Source organism: Anolis sagrei, chromosome 2 (assembly GCF_037176765.1).
Source record: "Anolis sagrei isolate rAnoSag1 chromosome 2, rAnoSag1.mat, whole genome shotgun sequence".
Taxonomy (NCBI): Eukaryota; Metazoa; Chordata; class Lepidosauria; order Squamata; family Dactyloidae; genus Anolis; species Anolis sagrei.
In genome coordinates, this window is record NC_090022.1 from 169968339 (window position 1) to 169993348 (window position 25010).

Genomic DNA, 25010 nt, shown 5'->3' on the forward strand with positions numbered 1-25010 from the left:
AGTTAATTGCAAATATATTTTATACTGGGCTCATCCCATCAAAGATGTGGTAAAGAAAAAGCGAAGCCAGACCTTTAAAAGGCTATTTATGATTGGATTGTTATGGAAATTGAAACATTGGCATTGAGCAGTTTTCCTTCTAGTCTTTAATATTTTATTGGGCACCAGTTGCACTCCTGTTGCCATACAAACCTCACCATGTTGATTCGATTCCTGCTGTTTTTCCTTTCCATTCAGATCATTATGGTGCGCCTGCAGAGAGTCACCTTCTTGGCCTTGCACAACTATCTTGGCCTGACGAATGAGCTTTTCAGCCATGTGAGTTATTAGCCAATAACGTGTTCTGTTCAATTCCACCCTTGAGAACTCCTTTTATTACTATATCCTACAGAACCCTATTCTCAATGCTAAGCATTTATTTGAAATATTGGAAGTAAAAATAAATTACCGTATATACTCGAGTATAAGCTGACCTGAATATAAGCCGAGGCACCTAATTTTACCACAAAAAACTGGGAAAACTTATTGACTCGAGTATAAGCTGAGGGTGGGAAATGCAGCAGTTACTGGTGAATTTCAAAATAAAAATAGATATCAATAAAATTACATTAATTGTAATTTTAATATTTACATAAAACTGTAATTTAAGATAAGACTTAAATCATTATTCTAATCTTCAGTGTAAATGTGCTTATGTATCCTTCCAATAATAATAGAGTAAAATAATAATAATAATAATAATAATAATAGTAATAATGAAATCCAGCATATATACCTCGTTTGCTGTGTCATACTGTGTTTTTGTGTCAGGATAATAATAATAATAATAATAATAATAATAATAATAATAATAATAATAATAGAGTCAAATAATGGAAATGTAGTAACAGTAAAATTATAAATGCAGTAACAATAAAAATAAGGTAAAATAATAAATGTAATAATAATAAAGAGTAAATAAATAATAATACTAATAATAAATAGAGTAAAATAATAAATGTAATAAAATAATAATAGAGTAAAATAATGTAATAATAATAATAATAATAAATATATTAAAATAATTCATGTAATAAAATGATACTAATAACAAAGTAAAATAATAAGTAACCTTGACTCAAGTATAAGATGAGGGGAACTTTTTTCAGCCTAAAATTGAGCTGAAAAACTAGGCTTATGCTCGAGTATATACAGTATATTTCAGCCTGTACAGAACATTTACCCTTACTGTTCCTTAAGGATTAGGACTTTGGGTCTGAAGAAAATGGGATTTCCAAATATAAGAAGTCTGGGCAAGCTTACCACTTGTTTGTATGATAAATCTGGGTATCTTTCTTTTCCCCAGGAGATGCAGCCACTGAGGCTTTTTCCCCAGTCAAGCCACACCTCCCGCACCAGTCCTGTCCGGCACAGCAAGCGGGTAATTAGTGCCTCCTCCATTGAGGAAGCCAAAGATAGTGCTGGAAGGCAGCAGGACACTTCCCCCAAGGAGCAAGGTAAGGGGATCTATCCTGGGATTTTCCATGGGGAGTTAAGAGTGTTCAGTGATTCCCATGGATGCCTGTTGTGGGAGGCACACATTCATTTCTCATTTCTACAAGTCTCTTTCCCCTCTTACGTCAAGGCCCACATAGACATCAGTGAGGCTAAGCGTTATTTGACTACTAACCTCCTGCCTTACACAGTCTGTTGGTTGCTACCTATCATCAGCTGACTGTAAGCTTATTTGAGATGTGGATGCAGCATTTGTTTCTCTGGAATGACAGAAAGGCTGTGGTTTGAAGACACAACTAGGATTGTGAGAATAAGACTACTCTGTCACAGACATGGGTTTTAATATGGCCAAGATTGAGGCACATAACTTGTGGGAAAATGAAAATGCATCTCTTGGATATTCCAATGCTTATGGTGGTAAGCATGTTTGACTGCCACCTCTGTGATGACCTTTAAGATATCGTTGGAGCTGGATAGTCAGAGATTACTTCTCTGAGTCATAGGCTCTCCCAGCATGTCTCTGTCAAAGGTGTCTAAAAATCTGGAACTCAGAACCCTGCCTTGTCTCAGCTGCCACCTGATTTTTCCCTCACCAAACTGCAGGCCAGTAGTAAATATCTTAAAAAAACTGTCCTGGTAATGATTTAGAAGCCCTTATTATATGAAAATATTAGGGCTTTAAAACCCTCTTATTAGATATATCCTACCTTGTTCATGCCCAGCATTTATTTTTTAATTGTATTGTTGTTTTTGTTTATTGCTTTCTTGTTTACTGATGTATTGTTGGGCTTGGCCTCATGTAAACTGCTCCGAGTTCCTTGGGGAGATGGAGGTGGGGTATAAATAAAGTTTTATTATTATTATTAATTAATTAATTATTATTATTATTATTATTATTGTGCCCCAAGTATGTGTAAGTCTGGCACCTCCATGTGTGTTGTTCTAATGAGTGATAGCCTTATAAATTCCCAGGTGACCCACTGAAGCCAGGCTTACTGGAGCCACCCGGGGCCCCACTGTTGAGTCGTTGCATCTCCATGCCAGTTGATATCTCAGGTAGGTGTCTTTCTTGCCACTTTCTCTCTTCCCATCACAATGACACATTTGTACCCTTGAGACTTTGGCCTTCATACCTCTGGTAACTAATGAACTCATTTTTTTTTTAAAAAAATCAGGAATCCAAAAGGGACCCCGTTCAGACTTTGACATGGCCTACGAGCGAGGTCGCATCTCAGTATCTCTTCAGGAGGACAGCTCAGTCTTTGCCCGGGTAGGTCTGTGCTGATAGAAATGCCCTTCTTCCCCTGTGGGTTGAACTTGCTGGCTGGAGCCAGGAGGCAGATCAGGATTTCCAGAGGAGTTCTGTTTGCTTGATGTTTGGTTGTAGGCCCCCAGTCAGACACCATCATGAGGGACAGGATTTGGATTGCCTTGTTTTGATGGAAATGAGGTAGTTTGGGTACTTCATATAGGTAGGCTTCTGTTCCTTCTGCATGCTCTTCTTTTATCTTGTACCCATCCTTGGCAGTCAGTGTCTCATGAGTCTCGTGACCGCAAGTCTGTGACAGTGGAGGAGCAACCTTCTGGTATCTACCACTACAACTACTGTGAAGATGACTCAGCAACTGGAGACTGCCCTTTCGGACCCTACCAGGGCCGCCAGACGAGTGCCATTTTTGAAGCCGCCAAACGGGAGCTGGTCAAGCTCATGAAAATTGAGGTAGAGCAGTGGTTCTCAACCTTCCTAATGCCACGACCCCTTTATACGCTTCCTCATGTTATGGTGACCCCCAACCATAAAATTATTTTTGTTGCAACTTCATAATTGTAATTTGGCTATTGTTATGGATTGTAATGTAAATATCTGAGATGCATGATGTATTTTCATTCACTGGACCAAATTTGGCACAAACACCCAATATGCCCAAATTTGAATACTGGTGGGATTGGGGGAGAGTATTGATTTTGTCCTGTGGGAGTTGTAGTTGCTGGGATTTATAGTTCACCTACAATCAAAGAACATTCTGAATTCCACCAACAATGGAATTGAATCAAACTTGGCACACAGAACTCCCATGACCAACAAAAAATACTGGAAGGGTTTGGTGGGCATTGACCTTGAGTTTTGGGAGTTGTAGTTCACCTACATCCACTGAGCACTGTGGACTCAAACAATGATGGATCTGGACCAAACTTGGCACGAATTCTCAATATGCCCAAATATGAACACTGGTAGAGTTTGGGGAAAATAGACCTTGACATTTGGGAGTTGTAGTTGCTGGGATTTATAGTTCACCTACAATCAAAGAGCATTCTGAACCCTACCAACGATTGAACTGGGCCAAACTTCCCACACAGAACCTCCATGACCAACAGAAAATACTGTGTTTTCTGGTGGTCTTTGGTGACCCCTCTGACACCCCCTCGCAACCCCTCCAGGGGTCCCGACCCCCAGGTTGAGAAACCCTGAGGTAGAGGCTGCTGTTAATGTTTATATCCACTTGCCCTATTTTCACTCTCAGTGGGAAGTACTGCAGAGAGGATCATAGTAAAGGAGGTTTCTAATAGTCAGCAGTTGTGGAATGGGCTGTGAGATCTCCTTTGCACAAGTGGCTGCAGTTATAGGGCATGGGCCTAAAATCTAAGCAGGATCACTATTTCCCTCTTTCCACAGGATCCCTCCTTGCTGAATCATCGGGTGTTGCTGCATCATGCCAAGGCTGGGACAGTGATTGCTCGTCAAGGAGATCAGGTAGATATTGTGAAAGGCAGACAATCAATAAAGAAGGCCAGCGGAGTAGGATTTGTAGGCAGCCCCTTCTCTCTGGTAACTTGAAAACTCACATACGAGGGGCATTCATTTAAGATTTCCTCTGACCCACTTCCTGTGTACTGAGAGCAATGAAGCTTGATACAGTTATTAGTCCTTATCTACATAGGTGCCACCTAGGGACACACACTTCTCCAATCTTTTTGAGCAACTGTAAACACCTCACTTGTACAAATTGACAGTTTGCTTCAAAAGCCACATTGTGACTTTGGAAATCAGAGTCTCATCATCTGAAAAATGCTTGCCCTTCAAAAATAACTTAATTCTTGGAAAGAGGTGGAATTCCGATGGTGCGAGGTCGAGTGAATAAGGGGGATGTGGTAGAATTTCAAAGCCACAGGAGCATGCTTCCATTGGGCAACATATGTGTTGTGAACTGGTGTATTGTCTTGCTGAAGGCAGGCACCTTTGGTGAACATGCCACGTCTCTTGCTTTTGATGGCCTCCCACAATTTCCGCAGCGGTGAAGCATAGTATGCTCCAGTGATCATGGTATCCTTTACTAGGAACTCTATCAGTACTGGGTTGCTGTAGGTTTTCCGGGCTATATGGCCATGTTCTAGAGGCATTTTCTCCTGACGTTTCGCCTGCATCTATGGCAAGCATCCTCAGAGGTAGTGAGGTCTGTTGGAAGTAGGAAAATGGGTTTATATATCTGTGGAAAGACCAGGGTGGGACAAAGGACTTTTGTCTGCTGGAGCTAGGTGTGAATGTTTCAACTGACCACCTTGATTAGCATTTAATGGCTTGGAAGTGCCTTGGGAATCTTTCTTTGAGAGGTGAAAATATGAACATGCTGTTCACCAAAAATATGAAGTCATCCAAAGGAAGAGGGAGTATGGTTGCTGAAACAGCTGTACCTTTAAATTTCTCTTTATTTTAAATTTTGAAATATATCCCACTGATTATACCAATATCAGGGGAGATTAAAGCAGAGAAGGTTAGAGACACTTAGTATTTTAAAAGGTAGGAACTGGGAAACACTAGAACTGAGAGACTTAAAAATGTTTCTTCAAATGAATTCCGCTGCCACCATTCCAGTATTATTCAGGCTGAGGTAATATTGTGAGTTTGTTCTGTAACACACACTGTGCCACTATAGTTTCTTAGTGGCTGCTGTGAATCTGACTTTTAGAAATACTTTGACCACAAAGGTACACACAGTGAGGCTGGTATAAGATAATAAAAGAACAAGAAGGTTTATTGAACAAGCTTGAAATAATTCAGGTACAAATGCTTAATGGTTTCAGAAAATACTGGCATGAAAAGCTTGTGGTTGCATTAGAGTAAAATCTTAAACTCTTCTGGTTTACAAGTCTTCAAAGTTCCACCACAGAAAATTATTTCAGGAAATTAATCTCTGAATGTAACTCCCAAAACTGCCACTTAGGAATCTAGCCAAAAATACCCTGAACTAGACTTCTCTAGGAATTGAACAGTCCACTAACTGGGCCCTGCTCCACAACAGTATTCTAGCTATCTGCTAATAGCTACTCTGAATACCTCACAAAAGACTAACCCAATCTTCTTCTCTAAACCCAAACTTGCTCTGACTAACACCAACTCTTCCAACTGCTCTCTAACAACTCCAACCGACAACTAACTAACTAACAACTAGGACTTCAAGCCTCTGTTTTGAAAGGACATTTTTTTCCTCTAAACCACTTAGGCTCTGCCCCATCTTTCTAGTCAATACTAGCCTCCTTATTTTCCCTCTAAGACTTGAACACACCCCCTCAAGGAAAACCTAACTAAAATGTCTTCCACCCAGCTCCCTTTTCTAAAATGAACACTGTGGCTTTGCCAGGCTCACTGCCTTAGGCTTCAGCCAGCCCGCTAAGGTAAGGGATTTATTACACCTACCCTTGAGTTTCCTGCATTCCCACACAACAGAGATACCAGTGTATTTTCAGAGTTTAAGAGGAAGGTGTTTAAAAATAAGCACACTAAATAACCATGGCTATTTCTCTCTTGAAACTGAGTTTGTATGCCATGGCAATAATACCACCTTATAACAGTTCTTAGCTCTCTGGTTTTATTATTGTTCTCTGCCCTTCCCAGCCTAGAACCTCTTCCCCATATACTTAAGTGCTGCTCTTCTCTTGGCAGGATGTCAGTCTGCACTTTGTGCTTTGGGGCTGTCTGCATGTTTATCAGAGGATGATAGACAAAGCCGAGGATGTGTGCCTCTTCCTGACTCAGCCGGGTGAGATGGTGGGCCAGCTGGCTGTCCTCACTGGAGAACCACTCATTTTCACTATCAAGGCCAACCGCGATTGTACTTTCCTCAAGATTTCCAAGTCTGACTTCTATGAGTGAGTGATGCATTATCAAGTACACATATACATACACTGGCTTTCCACACAATTCCTTATTTTTGTCCCAGGTGCACCACCATTTCCACTCAGTGATGCTTGGCACAGGTCCCCCACTACTTACTTTACTTAGAAACTTTCCATGTGATGCCCATGACTTCTCCCTCTTCCAGGATCATGCGGGAACAGCCAAGTGTGGTCCTGAGTGTCGCCCATACTGTAGCAGCCCGTATGTCTCCGTTTGTGCGCCAGATGGACTTTGCGATTGACTGGATGGCTGTGGAGGCTGGACGGGCCCTTTACAGGTATGGAACACTAGCAACTGCTCCCTGTCTTGTTTGGAATTGCTCCTTTGTTTTGCAAAAGTGCCTCTGCCCCATCTTAGAACTGAACAGGCTCCAAGCTTCTCCTCCACACAAGGGAATGGTGCGTTCTTCATGTTTCTGCAGCTTGAATTCTGTCATTTCAGTCTCTCCAGTGTTTCACTCTAAAACTGAAAGGGGAGACAAGGCGCTCACTCTGAAAGGAAGTAGACTGATGAGATGTGCACATATATGTATATATTATAATATATAATATTATTCTAACTTATATGCCGCCACTCCCCTGGGGCTCCGAGCAGCTTACCAGAACAGGCTAAAATCTAACACAATTTAAAAACAATTTAAAACAATTTAAAAACAGCAATATCAAAGATCAAAGGCCTGTCAAAACAGATATGTCTTACATGCCCTGCGGAAAGCTGATAAGTCCCACAAGGCACGGACTTCAGGTGGCAGAGTATTCCAGAGTGATGGTACCACTGCTGTAAAGGCTCTGCGTCTGGTTGCTGTTAGACGCAAGGTCTTGACATTGGGAATTTCCAACAAATCTTGGTCCTCACACAAATGCTGTGCAGTTGAGACTTCTATGGATACCAGAAACCTCGGTAAGGTTTAACCAGTTTTCTCCTCCTCCTCTTTCATGTTTTCCCCAGGCAGGGTGACAAGTCAGATTGCACCTACATTGTTCTGAATGGGCGGTTGCGCTCTGTGATCCAGAAGGGCAATGGCAAGAAGGAGTTGGTAGGAGAGTATGGCCGCGGAGACCTTATCGGAGTGGTGAGTGGTAGGATGGGAAACAGTTTGGCAGGAGCTCTCAAGATTGTAGGCTGGTTGTTGGATGACATGTCACTCTATCTATCTATCTATCTATCTATCTATCTATCTATCTATATATATATATATGCTCTGTGCACAATGAGTACCTTAAAAACAAAAAAACCAAGAAACGTAATCACACCAAATTTGGCAACAAAACGTCTCACACCATATAATGAGTACCTTAAAAACAAAAGAACCAATGAACAAAATCATAGAATCATAGAATCAAAGAGTTGGAAGAGACCTCATGGGCCATCCAGTCCAACCCCCTGCCAAGAAGCAGGAATATTGCATTCAAATCACCCCTGACAGATGGCCATCCAGCCTCTGCTTAAAAGCTTCCAAAGAAGGAGCCTCCACCACACTCCGGGGCAGAGAGTTCCACTGCTGAACGGCTCTCACAGTCAGGAAGTTCTTCCTAATGTTCAGATGGAATCTCCTCTCTTGTAGTTTGAAGCCATTGTTCCGCGTCCTAGTCTCCAAGGAAGCAGAAAACAAGCTTGCTCCCTCCTCCCTGTGGCTTCCTCTCACATATTTATACATGGCTATCATATCTCCTCTCAGCCTTCTCTTCTTCAGGCTAAACATGCCCAGTTCCCTAAGCCGCTCCTCATAGGGCTTGTTCTCCAGACCCTTGATCATTTTAGTCGCCCTCCTCTGGACACATTCCAGCTTGTCAATATCTCTCTTGAATTGTGGTGCCCAGAATTGGACACAATATTCCAGTTGTGGTCTAACCAAAGCAGAATAGAGGGGTAGCATTACTTCCTTAGATCTAGACACTATGCTCCTATTGATGCAGGCCAAAATCCCATTGGCTTTTTTTGCCGCCACATCACATTGTTGGCTCATGTTTAACTTGTTGTCCACGAGGACTCCCAAGATCTTTTTCACACGTACTGCTCTCGAGCCAGGCGTCCCCCATTCTGTATCTTTGCATTTCATTTTTCTGCCAAAGTGGAGTATCTTGCATTTGTCACTGTTGAACTTCATTTTGTTAGTTTTGGCCCATCTCTCTAATCTGTCAAGATCGTTTTGAATTCTGCTCCTGTCCTCTGGACTATTGGCTATCTCTGGACTATTGGCTATCCCTCCCAAATCACACCAAATTTGGCAACAAAACATCTCACAACACAAGGAGTGACCATCACTCAAAATAATTATGATTTTGTCATTTGGGAGTTGTAGTTGCTGGGATTTATAGTTCACCTACAATGAAAGAGCATTCTGAACTCCATCAACGATGGAATTGAACCAGTCTTGGCACACAGAACTCCCATGACCAACGGAAAATACTGGAAGGGTTTGGTGGGCATTGACCTTGAGTTTGGGAGTTGTAGTTCACCTACATCCAGAGAGCACTGTGGACTCAAACAATGATGGATCTGGACCAAACTTGGCACAAGCACTCAATACGCCCAAATATGAACACAGATAGAGTTTGAGGGAAATAGACCTTGCCATTTGGGAGTTGTAGTTACTGGGATTCACAGTTCACCTACAATCAAAGAGCATTCTGAACCCCACCAACGGCAGAATTGGGGCAAACTTCCCACACTGAATCCCCATGACCAACAGAAAATACTGAAAGCCATCCAGTCCAACTCCCTTCACCAGGGCAAGAAAATGTAATCAAAGCCCTCCTGACAAAGAGCCATCCAGCCACAGATATAGATAGATAGATATGATTCACACACACAGAGATGTAGTATTATACTAATTTATGGCCTCATAAATTAGTTAAATTAGCCTCCCCACACATAGGTGGTACCTAATTTTTTCTACTTTTTAAAAAAAATGTTTTATTGGTTTTTTCCCACTCCCACCCTCCCCTCCTTGTACATGTAATTTATACATCAAACTACAGAATTTACATTTGAAATATCAATCTCAGTCTTAATTTTTCTATTCCACATCTTAACACATTCTCTAAATAATTCCTAACTGGTTCTCACATCATCTTAGTTATTGTAACCTTTTCAGTTTTATCTATATTATTCCATTTGCAATTTGTTATTTCCATATTTAACATATTAACTATATAATTATACCAATTTATCAGTGTCCATTTTGTTTTGTCTTTCCAACCCCTCACTAAAACAATTTGTGCACACGCAATTAATTTGTCAAGCAATTTTTCCTTTTGTATATTCTTCACTCCTGTTATCTGTGCATGTAGTACATTTCTATTAATTATTACTATTTGTAAATTTAACATTCTATTGATTTCCCCTTCAATCATTTCCCAGTATTCTTGCACCTGATCACATCCTCATATCATATGATTAAACACCGCTCTTTGTTCACAGCCATTCCAACACCTATCCTTTATCCCTGGTACAAAGCGTGAAAGTTGTGCAGGAGTTCTGTACCATTTTTGTAACATTTTCCTTCTTGTTTCCCTTAATACATTATACTTTTGCTATATTACTTATTTCCCTTTGTATATCTTCCCTAATTTTCCTACTTGACAGATGCAACTGTCTTTCGGGTTGCAAAGGTCGACAACAAGCTACACAATTGGTCGGACACTCACTCCGATCTGGGCTGGCTTCGAACTCTTGACCTTTTGGTCAGAAGTGATCTTAATGCAGCTGACACTCGGCCAGCTGCACCACAATCCTGGTGCATTTCATGTTAGTGAAACACTTTTTAGAAATGCATCATTTTGCAACATAGAAATTCAGTTTTATTAGCAAACTGGAGGTTAAACAACCCCTTATAAGAAATATGGACACATATATAAATTGTAATAACTAAATGTATGGGGGCACAACATATATATGAAAACTTGTATATTTTTTGAAATAAATAATTTTTTGGCCATTTCACATAGATTCAGAGGTTTCCTGTTCCATTCATGCAACACACTGCAGCCGGCAAGCTAAAGTGACGCCACATACAGTTTGGAAAGCACTGTCCTAGATTATTCTTTTTTCTGTGCTTGTCCCTTAATTAATTATCACCCAACTGTTCTGTTTTGCCTTGCCCTGAGCTCTGAGGAGCAACTCTCTTTCATTCTAGGTGAATTCTTAGGATAATACTAACCAATTTGACTTAACTGTTGAATTTTCAGGTAGAAGCCCTGACCCGCCAAGTCCGAGCCACCACTGTCCATGCCGTGAGGGACACAGAGCTGGCCAAGCTCCCAGAAGGGACCCTCAACAATATCAAACGGCGCTACCCTCAGGTGGGTCATCAGGAACTTGGCATTTGGGATATGTTCTGCATGTTGAGTGCACTGAATGATTCTCTGTGTTGTTGGTACACATATAATATGACTCGTTCTGATAATTTGTTTGGAGTATAGACCTGCTTAAGTAGAAAGGCCTTATAAATAGACATAAATGCTCTGTGTAAATATAAAAAGGATGCATGTTGCAGGTTTTCTCTATGTTGTAGGTTTTCCTTGGATTGCTTTGAAATTCTTTTTTTGTTTTTTTTGTTTTTTGTTAATAGAAAGCAGAGGCTGGAAAATTTAATCTTAGGACTGCAGATTTCAACATTCCCAGTCTGTGCTCACACTGGTTGCTATATCCCAGAAAATTAACTTTTTCACTTTGAATGATCTTCGCCGGGAACTGGACAGGGGGAGTGTGTCCCTGTTGGTTCTGCTGGACCTCTCATCGGCCTTCGATACCGTCGACCACGGTATCCTTCTGGGACGCCTCGCGGGAAAGGGCCTTGGGAGTACTGCTTTGCAGTGGCTCCAGTCCTTCCTCGAGGGCCGCTCCCAGAAGGTGTTGCTAGGGGACTCCTGTTCGACCCCACGGCCATTGCACTGTGGAGTCCCGCAGGGCTCAGTACTGTCCCCTATGTTGTTTAACATATACATGAAGCTGCTGGAAGAGATCATCCGGAGTTTTGGGGTTCGGTGTCATTTGTATGCAGATGATGTCCAACTCTGTTACTCCTTTCCACCTGCTACTAAGGAGGCTGTTCAAGTCCTGAACTGGTGTTTGGCCACTGTAACGGACTGGATGAGGGCCAACAGATTGAAACTAAATCCAGACAAGACAGAGGTACTCCTGGTCAGTCGAAAGGCCGAACAGGGCATAGGGTTACAGCCTGTGCTGGACGGGGTTATACTCCCCCTGAAGGCACAGGTTCGCAGTCTGGGAGTGATCCTGGACTCATCGGTGAGCCTGGAACCCCAGGTCTTGGCGGTGGTCAGGGGAGCTTTTGCACAATTAAAACTTGTGTGCCAGCTGCGCCCGTACCTTGGGAAGTCTGACTTGGCCACGGTGGTCCACGCTCTGGTTACATCCCGTATAGACTACTGCAACGCTCTCTACGTGGGTTTGCCTCTGAACACTGCCCGGAAGCTGCAATTAGTCCAACGAGCGGCAGCCAGATTACTAACAGGAGCGGGGTACAGGGAGCATACTACTCCTCTGTTGCGCCAGCTCCACTGGCTGCCAATTAGCTTCTGAGCACAATTCAAAATGCTGGTGTTGTCCTATAAATCCCTAAACGACTCTGGCCCAGTTTACCTGTCCGAACGGATTCTCCCCTATGAACCATCAAGGTTGTTAAGATCTTTTGGAGGAGCCCTGCTCTCGGTCCCACCACCCTCGCAATCACGTCTGGTGGGGACGAGGGCCAGGGCCTTCTCGGTGGTGGCCCCTCGGCTCTGGAACTCTCTCCCATTGGAGATTAGAACTGCCCCTTCCCTCCTGACCTTTAGAAAGTTGGTGAAAACCTGGCTCTGGAATCTGGTGAGTGAGTCAATAATTCTTGACCACACGGACGGATGTGGATGAACAGTGAATTTATTCTGACGTCTTGGCCTTATGTAATTATATGATTGTATTTTAATGTGTTTTATATTAGTGTATTATTGGATGTGATGTTTTAAACTATTGTGTATGAATTCCTCTGTTGTAAACCGGCCTGAGTCCCTCGTCGAAGGTGAGAAGACCGGTATATAAAATAGATAGATAGATAGATAGATAGATAGATAGATAGATAGATTACTATAAAATGCCCATGTTCAAATGAGGGCATAGCTCGCATTGGAAAGCTTATGGGTACAGTTAGGGTACACCGAGGAAGTTTGAGATGGGATCAAGGAATTTGGAGTGTTTTACAAATCTTTCGTTTGGAATAAAAAAGCTTTAAGAGGAGTGTTCAGTGGAGAGGTGCCCTGTGAGCTTCAAACCGTGAAATGGGCGAGTTACACTGCATTTTTGCTGAAGCGGTTCCCAACCTCAGGGTCCAATAAATTACTCTGTATGTAAGCAGTATTTGTATGTTGCTCAAGTGCTCATAGAAACCAAGCTAAGAAAGCAACAGGTTCTTTCCACTGCCTTTGTGGCCTCTTAATTCCCAATCTTCTTGCACAGGTTGTTACTCGCCTTATCCATCTCCTGAGTCAGAAGATCCTGGGGAACCTCCAGCAGTTGCGTGGCCCTTTCACAGGTTAGGAGGGGTGCATTTTAGGCAATACCCTGGCCTCCTGCTGCATGATGTAGGGGATGTCCCTTCTGTGCAGCATTGAAGGTTCAAAGACTATTCCTATGTGGGAAGTAGAAATGGGTGCTGATGTGGTCCTCATTTTGAGACCAGCCACTTCAGGACTTCACAGGGAAAGCTATGTCTACCATGTAGGTCCTGGTCTTGGTATGCCCTCCAGCTCAGAGTTGACCAATCCAGCTAGTAACCTCTCAACCGTGGCAGTTCTTCCTGTCTGTAATGACGTGCCTATGGCAGCCTTCACATTGGAACTAAAGCATGCCCTGAATGCCATTGGTGAGTTTTGCCTTTGCTGTCTCCTCATGCTTTACTTGACCTTGGTTTCTTCAGCCAAAACTAATTTTCCTCTGGCTTCCCAGGTCCAACACTGTTGCTCACCAGTGACATCATACGGGCTCGCCTTGGGGCCTCCGCATTGGACAGGTACTGTTGTGTTGATATATACATTTATGTACTTGGGGACTATAGACATTAAAATTGTAGTTGCTCTTACCCTGGGCATAGACAGAATATCTCTTCCCAGTATTGCCCAGGGCTCTGCCTGTTTCAGCCATTCCCCAGCATATCCTTACCATGGTGCAGCTTCCTTAGCAATTCCTTTCGTCTGCTCTGGAGATGCACTGTTGCTTGTTTAACTTGTATTTAAACTCTGTGTTTTTACCTCTTGTTTTAATGATGATGTACCCTGCCTTGAGTTATGGGTTGTTGTTGTGGTTGTTATGCAGTTTTGTGGTTTTCAAAAGGTACAGAGGGTTGAGAAGTAGGACCAAGTATTTACAGGACCACAATGGATTATTATTATTATTATTATTATTAAATACCACAAGATGAGTCCACAGCAGACACTATGCTGGCTGTTGTATTGGATCACATGTCACACACTTCCCAATTATCTAGGACTGTGTGATATATTGGCGAATAATGCGTGCAGATCCCAGTAAGGTGGCCTTTTGCAGCTGGCAGATGGTAATCTTGTCAGCGCCAATTGTGTTTAAGTGCAGGCCAAGGTCTTTAGGCACTGCACCCAATGTGCCAATCACCACTGGGACCAGCTTTATTGGCTTGTGCCACTGTCTTTGCAGTTCAATCTTTAAATCCTCATATTGTGTCATCTTTTCCAGTTGTTTCTCTTCAATCCTGCTGTCACCTGGGATTGCGACATCGACAATCCATACTTTGCTTTTTAACACGATCGTGAGGTCAGGAGTATTGTGCTCCAAAACTCTGTCTGTCTGAATCCGGAAGTCCCAGAGTAGCTTGACATGTTCATTTTCTGTAACCTTTTCCAGCTTGTGTTGCAGGCAGATGGTATTTGTGGCACAAGTTCCAATGAATCAACTGAGCAACGGTGTTATGCCTCTGCTTGTAGTCTGTCTGCACAAACTTCTTGCAGCAGCTGAAGATGTGATCAATTGTTTCATCTGCTTCCTTGCAGAGCCTACACTTGGGATCTGTCGTCGACTTTTCAATTCTGTCTTTGATGGCATTGGTTCAAATTGCTTGTTCTTGGGCTGCCAGAATCAGGCCCTCCGTCTCCTTTTTCAAAGTTCCATTTGGGTTTTTGTTGTTGTTGTTTTGTTTTTTTTGTTTTTGTTTTTGTCATGTCAGGAGTGACTTGAGAAACTGCAAGTCGCTTCTGGTGTGAGAGAATTGGTCGTCTAAAGGACGTTGCCCAGAGGACACCTGGATGATTTGATGTTTTTATCATCCTTGTGGGAGGCTTCTCTCATGTCCCCACATGAGAAGCTGGAGCTGATAGAGGGAGCTCATCCATCTCTCCCCGGATTCAAACCTGCGACCTGTCGGTCTTCAGTCCTGCCGGCATAGGGGTTTAACCCACTGCGCCACCGGGGGCTCCTAAGTTCCATTTGGGAGCCACTGCCATGTTTTTTCTTTGTCAATTTGGCTCTCAATTTTTCCCAGGAACTGTCCATGGAGAGCCTTCTTTCACCAGTTGTTGTTGTTGTTATTATTATTATTATTATTATTATTATTATTATTATTATTAGAAACACAACAAGATGAGTCCACAGCAAACAAGATCACTTTGCTGGCTGTTGTATTGGATCACACTATTATTTATTTATACCCTGCTTTTCTCCCTCATGGGACCCAAAGCAGCTTACAACATCTTAAAATAATGCAGACAGACCAAATACACCAATAATAAATATAAATATCATAAAATAAGCTTTTTTTAAAAAAAAAAAACTACATTATACAGTCACATTTGTGTAGCATATGTCAGTTTATATTTCACTCTGGTCCAGTAGTCAATTATGGCAGTTCTGTCACTCAAAGATAAAAAGAGAGAGATGTTAGGTTGCTCTTCTGGACTGTCTCCACTCTGCTTTCCCCACAGTTAAGTACTCATGAGCAAGGCTATATACCAAAACAAAACTGCCTTATCTCCTTTTTTTCTCTTCAGCATCCATGAATACCGGCTGTCTGGTTGGCTGGCTCAGCAAGAGGACATCCATCGCATTGTGCTGTACCAGACCGATTACACCTTGACTCCCTGGACAGTGCGCTGCATTCGCCAAGCTGACTGCATTCTCATTGTGGGCCTAGGGGACCAGGAGCCCACGCTGGGTGAGGTAAAGGGTTATCATAGGATGGCAAGACTTGGGTGGGCCTGGGAAACAAGACTTTCTCTGCTAGGATCAGAGGACGGGACAGTTCCACAGTGAGGGGCGTGGAGATAGATGGCTCCAGTAGTTCCTGCCATGAAATGGCCAGAGCTGGTATAAGCTGTGTAAGTCTTTGACTTGGGTAGTAAAGATATGTAGTTCATCAGTATTGGTTTTTATTTTTTTTCCTTCAGGGTTTGGAAAGGTTGCCTTTATTCACTCTAATTCTTAAAATCTTTCCATTTCATGCTAGAGTATTCTGGGAGCTGTTGTCCCCTAATGTATTTGTTTTCGTGTTAGGCTTTACTCGAACAGAAAAGCATATTAAACTTTAGGCTCCCCAAAATCTTAGGTAGCTGTGTTGTTGAAGGCTTTCATGGCCGGAATCACTGGTTTGCTGTGAGTTTTCTGGGCTGTATGGCCATGTTCCAGAAGCATTTTCTCCTGATGTTTCACCCACATCTATGGTAGGCATTCTCAGAGGTTGTGAGATCTGTTGGAAACTAGGCTAGTGAGGTTCGTATATCTGTGGAATGTCCAGGGTGAGGGAAAGAACTTTTGTTTGCTTGAGGCAAGTGTGAATATTGCAATTGGCCAACTTGATTAGCATTAATGGCCTTGAAGCTTGAAAGTATGGCTGGTTGCTGCTTGGGGATCCTTTGTTGGGAGGTGTTAGCTGGCCCTGATAGATTCTTACCTGGATTTGCCCTGTTTCATAAAGGTAGTTCTCTATCAAATTCAAAACCTCATATCAGCTCAACATCTTTGTGGTTTTTTTTTTTTTTTTGGTTTTTTTGGTCGTGTCAGGAGCGACTTGAGAAACTGCAAGTCGCTTCTGGTGTGAGAGAATTGGCCGTCTGCAAGGACGTTGCCCAGGGGACGCCCAGATGATTTGATGTTTTTATCATCCTTGTGGGAGGCTTCTCTCATGTCCTCGCTCAGGGAGCTGGAGCCAACAGAAGGATCTCATCCACCTCTCCCCAGATTCGAACCTGCGACCTGTCGGTCTTCAGTCCTGCCAGCACAGGGGTTTAACCCACTGCGCCACTGGGGGCTCCATTTGTCTGTGGGTGCATCTTTAGAATGAATGCAGTTTGAGTCATGTGAATTAATGCTATGGAATCCTTGGAGTTGTACTTAGGTGAAACACCAGCGTTCTTTGGCAGAGAAGGCAAAAGATATTGTATAACTTCAATTCCATTGATTCCGGAGCATTGGGCCTTGGCAATTAAAGTGTCGCAACTCAGGATAGATTCACCTTGCTCAAGACACCACCACACATGTAGGTTTTGCAGTTTATTGAGAAAAAGCAAAATCAAAACAGAGAAATAAAGAAGTAAAGTTCAATAGGCAAAACAGAGTCTTAAATGCAAAGGCAAAGTTCCCAAGTTCCAAAGGCAAATAACATGAAGCATTGGTTAAACAAGAGTCCATGGTAGCAATACAAGAAAAATCAGGATCAAAATCAAAGTCCCAAAGAGCCAGAAGCTTTCCGCAAAAGCCAAGGTATTTCCACCGAAGTTAACAGGGTAAAAGCAACATTGGACTGAATGCCTTCGATCAGATCATTAAATACGTTTCCCCAACAGGAAAGCATTGCGTTGACCTCTAGCTTCACGCTTGTTAGCAAGGCGTGCACTTCTCCGAACTCTTAATTGCAAACGGTCCTGTCTAATCAAATCTTCACTTTCATCAAGGCCGGATAGCTCATTATCTTGGCTCTGCTGGGCCTGGTCACCTTGGGAACCAGGAGGCCCTGAGCTCCCAGAAGGAGCCTCCACCTGGAGCTGCGGGGTTTCACTATCTTTATCTAAGACCACATTCCTTTCTCTGGGAAACAGAAATGCCGTCTCTTCCTCAGAATCAACACTGTCTGCTTCAGCTACCCCATTAACCGGAACATGTACAGAAATCTGTAATCCATCATTCTCCTCGTCCTGAGGAAACTCAGGCTCAGACTGAACCACAACATAAAGTGGCTCCAACTGCATTACTTCTATAGTTGATGCACCCATAATCAGCTCAACACCATGTCAGCTTGACCTTCAAACCCTGTCTGAATTCCCATGAAAGCAAGTTTCTGCCTTTTGATCATTCTTTGTAGCCCGCCCTTCACAGCCTTCCTGGGCCGTAATTGGCTGTTTTGAAACTAAGTCTGCCAAGCTTCCTCTTCATACTACCCATCTGAGAATGACATTCATTGTAATGGCCACAGCTTTTTACCTTTTCTCTTGGGTATGATGATTCCTGCTTGTTGGTAGGAACTGCAGGAGAGGGTTAAGTGGACAATGAAGTAAAGGAAAGTGAGGATCCCTTTGTGTGTTCTGATGGAAATCAAGACAGTGTAATCGACTTCTCCTTTGTCTTTCCCTCTCTCTCTCCTTTACCCAGCTAGAGCAGATGCTGGAGAACACTGCGGTGCGTGCTCTGAAGCAACTCATCCTCCTGCACCGTGAGGACGGCCCAACTCCTGCCCGCACTGTAGAGTGGCTCAACATGCGTAGCTGGTGTTCAGGACATTTACACATCAAGTGCCCGCGCAGGGTTTTTTCCCGACGCAGCCCCAACAAGCTGGTAGCCAACAACATTGCTGTTTTATTGATTTGTCTTCCTTCACAGATCTATCTCTATTTGTGCTCATAATTCTAGAAAACCACTTTCTTGATTATGCCATTCTGCTTTATGTGGCAGAATGTAATTTCCCATTATAAAGATATGTCTCTTTCCGCCATTGGCTTCAGCTGAGATACTACTGTATTTATTCAATTTTATTTATTTATTTATTTATTTATTTATTTATTTATTTATATTCCGCTCTTCTCATCCTGCAGGGGACTCAGGGTGAATTGCATATACATGGCAAACATTCAAAGCCATAGACACACAACATATAGACAGACACACAGAGGCAGTTTAACATTCCAGCTTTTCTTGAGGGTATTCTGGCCACCAGGGGAGTTGTCACTTCACTGACCATTTGTGACACTGATGAAGTACTTCCTCATGCTTTGCATGCTTGCTGGAGATTTTTATGGCCTCGTAAATTAGTTAAATTTGCCTCCCCGCATAAGCAGTAACTAAATTTCCTACTTGACAGATGGAACTTTCTTTCGGGGTGCAAAGGTTGACAGCAAGCTACACAAAATTTGTCGGAAGCTCACTCTGGCCCGAGCTGGCTTTGAACTCATGACCTTTCAGTCAGTAGTGATCCTAATGCAGCTGACCCCAGTGTAGAGTTTGGTCCAGATCCATCAATGTTTGAGTCCACAGTGATCTTTGGATGTAGGTGAACTACAACTCCAAAACCAAAGGACACTGCCCACCAAACCCTTCCAGTGTTTTCTGTTGGTCATGGGAGAACTGTGTGCCAAGTTTGGTTCAATTCCATCGTTGATGGGGTTCAGAATGTTCTTTGATTGTAGGTGAACTACAGATCCCAACAACTACAACTCCCAAATGACAAAATCAATTTTTTTGAGTGGAGAACATACATTGGGTTGTTAGGTGTATCGTGTCCAAATTTGGTGCCAATTGCCCCAGTGGTTTTTGAGTTCTGTGGATCCCACAAACGAACATTACATTTTTATTTCAGGATGGTTGAGTAATCTTGTGTTCTCTTTCTCTCTCTCTTTCTTCCTCTCTCCTCCATCCCTCCTGTTTCTCAACCATTCTTATTCCTTGGCACAGAGGGAGATGTACGAGAAAGTCTTTGAGAAGAATGCCGATCGCCACAGTGATTTCTCCCGGCTGGCACGAGTCCTTACAGGAAACACAATTGCCTTGGTTCTAGGTGGCGGTGGGGCCAGGTAGTTTGCTCCAAAGAAGTGAGGGAATGTTTGTAGGGTGGCATGAGGACCTGCATGCATTTTTCTGGAATCCTGGATAAAAATATCCAGAACTGAAGAGCCGCCTCATACAGTCATAGACAAAGAGGTGCTTTGGTCTTTCCCTCTCGATCCAAAATGAGAAAAGCAGGCACTCTGTTCATAACCTAGAAAAATGGAAAATATTCCCCATTTCTTTTGTCTAGTGGGAGGGAGAGACTAAATGTATTCCCATTCCATTTTGAACAGATGAGGCAAGGTGGGCTAATGTTCTATACTGGTATTTGAGTTACAGGCTTGGCTCTTCCCTTCCTTGCAGGGGTTGTTCTCACATTGGTGTGATCAAGGCTATGGAGGAAGCTGGGCTCCCCATTGACCTAATCGGTGGCACTTCCATAGGATCCTTTATTGGTGCCCTGTATGCTGAGGAGAGGAGTGCTGTGCGAACAAAGCAACGAGCCAGGGAGTGGGCCAAAGTGAGTACTGTGTGGGGTGGTAATAGTGGGGACTGATGGAAAACAAGGAGATCAGATTGCGAGGGATGTTGCCATTTTGTGAACTCTTTCTGGAGGTACCGTAGATACGCAAGTATAAGCCGACCCGAATATAAGCCGCGGCACCTAACTTTACCACAAAAAACTGGGAAAATGGATAGACTCGAGTATAAGCCGAGGGGTGGGAAATGCAGCAGCTTCAAAATATCAATAGATACCAATACAATTACATTGAGGCCCATACCTTGGGAAGTCTGATCTGACCACAGTGGTCCACGCTGTGGTTACATCCCGTATAGACTATCGCAACGCTCTCTACGTGGGGTTGCCTTTGAAGACTGCCCGGAAGTTACAAGTAGTCCAACAAGCGGCAGCCAGACTACTAACAGGAGTGGGGTACAAGGAGCATACTACTCCTCTGTTGCGTCAGCTCCACTGGCTGCCAATCCGCTTCCGAGCACAACTCAAAATGCAGGTGTTGACCTATAAAGCCCTAAACGACTCCAGCCCAATTTACCTGTCCGAACAGATTCTCCCCTATGAACCATTAAGGTTATTAAGATCTTCTGGAGGGGCCCTGCTCTCGGTCCCACCTCTTTCGCAATCGCGATTGATGGGAACGAGGGACAGAGCCTTCTCGGTGGTGGCTCCTCTGCTCTGGAACTCCCTTCTGATGGAGATTAGATCTGCCCCTTCCCTCCTGACTTTAGAAAGCTGGTAAAAACATGGCTTTGGAATACTGCATTCGCAGAATGATGATTGAGCCAATAACTGCTGACCACATGGGCGGATGGCGATGAATTTATGATTTACTCTGACGAACTGACCTTTGTAAGTTGTATAATTGTATTTTATTGTATTTTTGTACTATTGTATTATGATGTTTACTGTGTTTATCCTATTGTATTTTAACCCTCTGCTGTTAGCCGGCCTGAGTCCCTCTTCGGAGGTCGAGAAGACCGGGTTATAAAAGCTTGAAATAAATAATAATTAATAAATAAATAAATCAAAAGGTTAAATGTTTTGGAATATTTACATAAAACTGTAATTTAAAAAAAGACTGTCCAACTGATTAAACCGTTATTCTAACCTTCTTCAAAGGAAATGTGCTTATGTCTCCTTCGAATAATAATAAAGAGAGTGAAATAATAAATGTAATAATAGTAATAACTGTAAAATAATAAATGTAATAATAACAATAATGAAATAAAATAATAAATGTAATAATAATAAGAGTAAAATAATAAATGTAATAATAATAAGAGTAAAATAATAAATTTAACAACAACAACAACAACAACAACAGAATTCAGTAATAAATAATCTTGACTCAAGTATAAGCCGAGAGGGACTTTTTCAGCCTGTTGTATGATTTTTGGTTAATATTAGTCATGTGTTATTTGTATAATTTATTTATTAGGCAAAAATAAAATACATATTTTTTTAAAAAAACACAGTAGAATTCCAGGTGATAAGTTGATAATTTGCAGTTTAAAACTCTAAAAATAAATATCCTTTTGTTTGGAGGGAAAAAAATCATTAAAATATCCCAGTAAGAAGTTCCCCTGCTTACACATTAAAAGGATACCGATGATCAGGCCATGACAATAGAATTATAGAAGTTTCTCTACTCCTCTTGACCTGAACAGAAAACTTGCTTCAAAATGTGTCTTGCGGCATAGATGGCATTAGATATGACTTAGGACACTTCAGGTTGCCATGACAGATGTGGTCTTGAGCTGCTCCTGACAAAACTAATTTCTACATGGATGATGACATCCCCAGTGAACACACAGAGTAACTTTTCCAGGCTCTATGAAACATTAGTTGCCTTTTAAAATTTTGAGCCTGCTTTTTTTCCCCTCATGTATGTATTCAGCTACTCTCTTTCCCTCCTGTAGAGCATGAATTCAGTGTTTGCAACAGTGCTGGACCTCACCTATCCCATCACCTCCATGTTTTCTGGCTCTGCCTTCAATGCCAGCATTCACCAAGTTTTCCAGGACAAACAGATCGAGGTATGCCTCCATTGGTGTCACTATCAAGAGATCTATTTCCCAAAAGCAGTTGTGCTGCAGCCCCTATGGCTAAATCAAAAAGGTTCTGTGTGTCTGGCCTGAAGAATCCAAAATGAATTGTGTCCAAATTGACCAAAGCTGGGAAACTTACTTATTTGGACTATAATTTCTAACTTCCGATTGCCAACCTGGCCAGTGGATTATGGACAGAAGCTGGCTCAGAAAATTTGACATCTGATAGTGTACAATCCCTCAATTTGCAGATCGTACAGTGGGGGGAAAAGTATTTAGTCAGATACCAATTGTACAAGTTCTCCCACTTAAAAAGATGAGAGAGGCCTGTAATTGACATCATAGGTAGACCTCAACTATGAGATAACATAAGAAAACACATCCAGAAAATCACATTGTCTGATTTTTAACAAATTTATTTGCAAATTATGGTGGAAAATAAGTATTTGGTCACCTACAAAAAAGCAAGATTTCTGTATTTCACGGACCCGTAACTTCTTTAAGAGGCTCCTCTGTCCTCCACTCATTACCTGTAGTAATGGCACCTATTTGAACTTGTTATCAGTATAAAATAATGTTATATGGTCAGATGAAACCAAAGTAGGACTGTTAGGCAGAAACACAGCTTGTCGTGTTTGGAGGAGAAAGAATGCCAGGGGGGTGTCAGAAGGGTCACCAAAGACTACCAGAAAACACAGTATTTTCTGTTAGTCATGAGGGTTCTGTATGGGATGTTTGGCCCAATTCTATTGTTGGTGGGGTTCCCAGGTTGTAGGTGAACTATAAATCCCAGTAACTACAACTCCCAAATGTCAAGGTCTATTTCCCTTAAACTCCATCTTTGTTCACATTTGGGCATATTGAGTATTCCTGTCAAGTTTTGTCCAGATCCATTATTGTTTGAGTCCATAGTGGGTTCTCTGGATTGAGGTGAACTACAATTCCAAAATTCACAGTCAATGCCCACCAAACCCTTCTAGTGTTTTCTGTTGTTCAGAGGAGTCCTGTGTGCCATGTTTGGTTCAATTCCATTGTTGGTGGAGTTCAGAATGCTCTTTGATTATAGGTGAACTGTAAATCCCAGCAACTACTGTGATTTCATTCATTGGTTCTTTTGTTTTTAAGGTACTAATTATGCACAGAGCATTTATATATATATAGATTCAAATTGCAGAATGTTGATTCGTATTATTTACAAAAGTGGGGGTTAGTGTAAAGAAATAAATGAAGTGAAGTGAAGTGTAGTGTATACATGCATGTGTGTGCTTGCAATTGTGCCATGTGGAGGCAGCACCTCTTGTGGATAAATTCCTGCACCTGATCTCTCTTCTATTCCACTCTGTCCACTCCAGGATCTGTGGCTCCCATATTTTAATGTGACAACAGACATCACAGCATCAGCCATGCGAGTCCATAAGGATGGTAAGTGAGCATTCACTCCAGAATAGAGAGTGTGAGCTTAGGATTCAACACACATACATGCCAGCACTTTGCCCTTTAAAATCAGGATTGTGCTGGGCAGTCAAGACACTTTTGTCTCTGGCCACCTAACTGGTAGGTGATTGGACCCATGGATTGAGAAGAGTTAAATAGAGAGAACCAGCATGAAGTAGTGGTTTGAGCATTGGATTATGGCTCTGGAGACCAGGGTTTGAATCATTGTCATGGATGATCTTGGACAAGTCATACTCTTAGCCTCAGAGGAAGGCAAAGGTGACCCCCCCTCCCCCACCTTGATCAAATCCTACCAGGAAAAACACGATATATTAGCCTTAGGGTTCCCATAGGTTGGAAACACCTTGAAAGGAAAGAAATAAAGGCTTCAACGGATCGCTAGCTGCCTGTTCAAAGGGAATTGCTTACCCTGCCCTTTAGTTCCACTCTTTGATTTGGGTTTCACATTAGAGAAAGACAGGAGTTGCCACAGTCCAATTGGGGGTGGGGGGACGTATTTATAAAAGTAAAATAGTCCCCATTTCCAAAGTTGCTTTGAGTAAAATTTCTCAGGAACAGAAAATATTTCCCAGTTTTTAATTTGAGTATGGTGTAATTTTTAGTTCCAAACAGTATAAAAACAATTACAAGAATAGATAGAACATTAATTAAAACAGTAAAAACACAATATTAACAGCCATATCACCATTCCAGTCAAGTTAAAATCTACTAAACAGAGCCTACAGCTCCTAATAGTCAGTGGTGATCTCCCATCCAGGGCTGATCCTGACTTGGAAGTGCACAACACAACAGTCGGTTTCCATCACAGGAAGAGACAAGAGGCAATATTTCTCTCCAGGATGCCTCTGTCTCTGCTGCAACAAACTGACCCAGGTAGCTAGCTGGGACATGGATGGAAGTAATTGCCACCCTGATTCTTTAATTAACTTCAGACAATATGTTTCCTTAGCGTGTTTATCTTAGCGCATTGGTAAAAAATTCCAGATTCCTAAATTGGAAGGCTCTGAAATATAGGCCACTTTTTAGATTTGCCAAGTATGGTGCACAGATGAAGGAGAGGGTGAACATTCCCACACAAACAGTTCACTGGAAGAGGCTGCACCGTACCTTCATGCAAACAGCTTTTTCCCCATTCCCTGCTCAAATATAGATCCTCTTTGGCAGGATCATAGAATCAAAGAGTTGGAAGAGACCTCATGGGCCATCCAGTCCAACCCCCTGCCAAGAAGCAGGAATATTGCATGCAAAGCACCCCTGACAGATGGCCATCCAGCCTCTGTTTAAAAGCTTCCAAAGAAGGAGCCTCCACCACACTCTGGGG

General features: G+C 42.4%; 2 protein-coding genes across 7 annotated transcripts in view; one reads left to right on the top strand and one right to left on the bottom strand.

Annotated features, from left to right (window-relative positions):
- Positions 1 to 25010, bottom strand: part of LOC137096102 (uncharacterized) — a 234386-nt gene that overhangs the window by 63755 nt on the left and 145621 nt on the right. The window lies entirely within an intron of this gene.
- Positions 1 to 25010, top strand: part of PNPLA6 (patatin like phospholipase domain containing 6) — a 79347-nt gene that overhangs the window by 30769 nt on the left and 23568 nt on the right. For all 6 annotated transcript variants that reach the window (XM_067464091.1, XM_067464094.1, XM_067464093.1 and 3 more), the window contains 19 exons: positions 238 to 318; positions 1346 to 1496; positions 2467 to 2550; positions 2670 to 2764; positions 3023 to 3214; positions 4169 to 4246; positions 6434 to 6639; positions 6813 to 6944; positions 7616 to 7739; positions 10858 to 10971; positions 13127 to 13202; positions 13392 to 13532; positions 13616 to 13679; positions 15685 to 15853; positions 18278 to 18460; positions 19574 to 19692; positions 20030 to 20186; positions 22106 to 22222; positions 23587 to 23656. In XM_067464091.1, the coding sequence (XP_067320192.1) occupies positions 238 to 318; positions 1346 to 1496; positions 2467 to 2550; positions 2670 to 2764; positions 3023 to 3214; positions 4169 to 4246; positions 6434 to 6639; positions 6813 to 6944; positions 7616 to 7739; positions 10858 to 10971; positions 13127 to 13202; positions 13392 to 13532; positions 13616 to 13679; positions 15685 to 15853; positions 18278 to 18460; positions 19574 to 19692; positions 20030 to 20186; positions 22106 to 22222; positions 23587 to 23656 (2353 nt within the window). The remainder of the gene's footprint in view (positions 1 to 237; positions 319 to 1345; positions 1497 to 2466; positions 2551 to 2669; positions 2765 to 3022; positions 3215 to 4168; positions 4247 to 6433; positions 6640 to 6812; positions 6945 to 7615; positions 7740 to 10857; positions 10972 to 13126; positions 13203 to 13391; positions 13533 to 13615; positions 13680 to 15684; positions 15854 to 18277; positions 18461 to 19573; positions 19693 to 20029; positions 20187 to 22105; positions 22223 to 23586; positions 23657 to 25010) is intronic.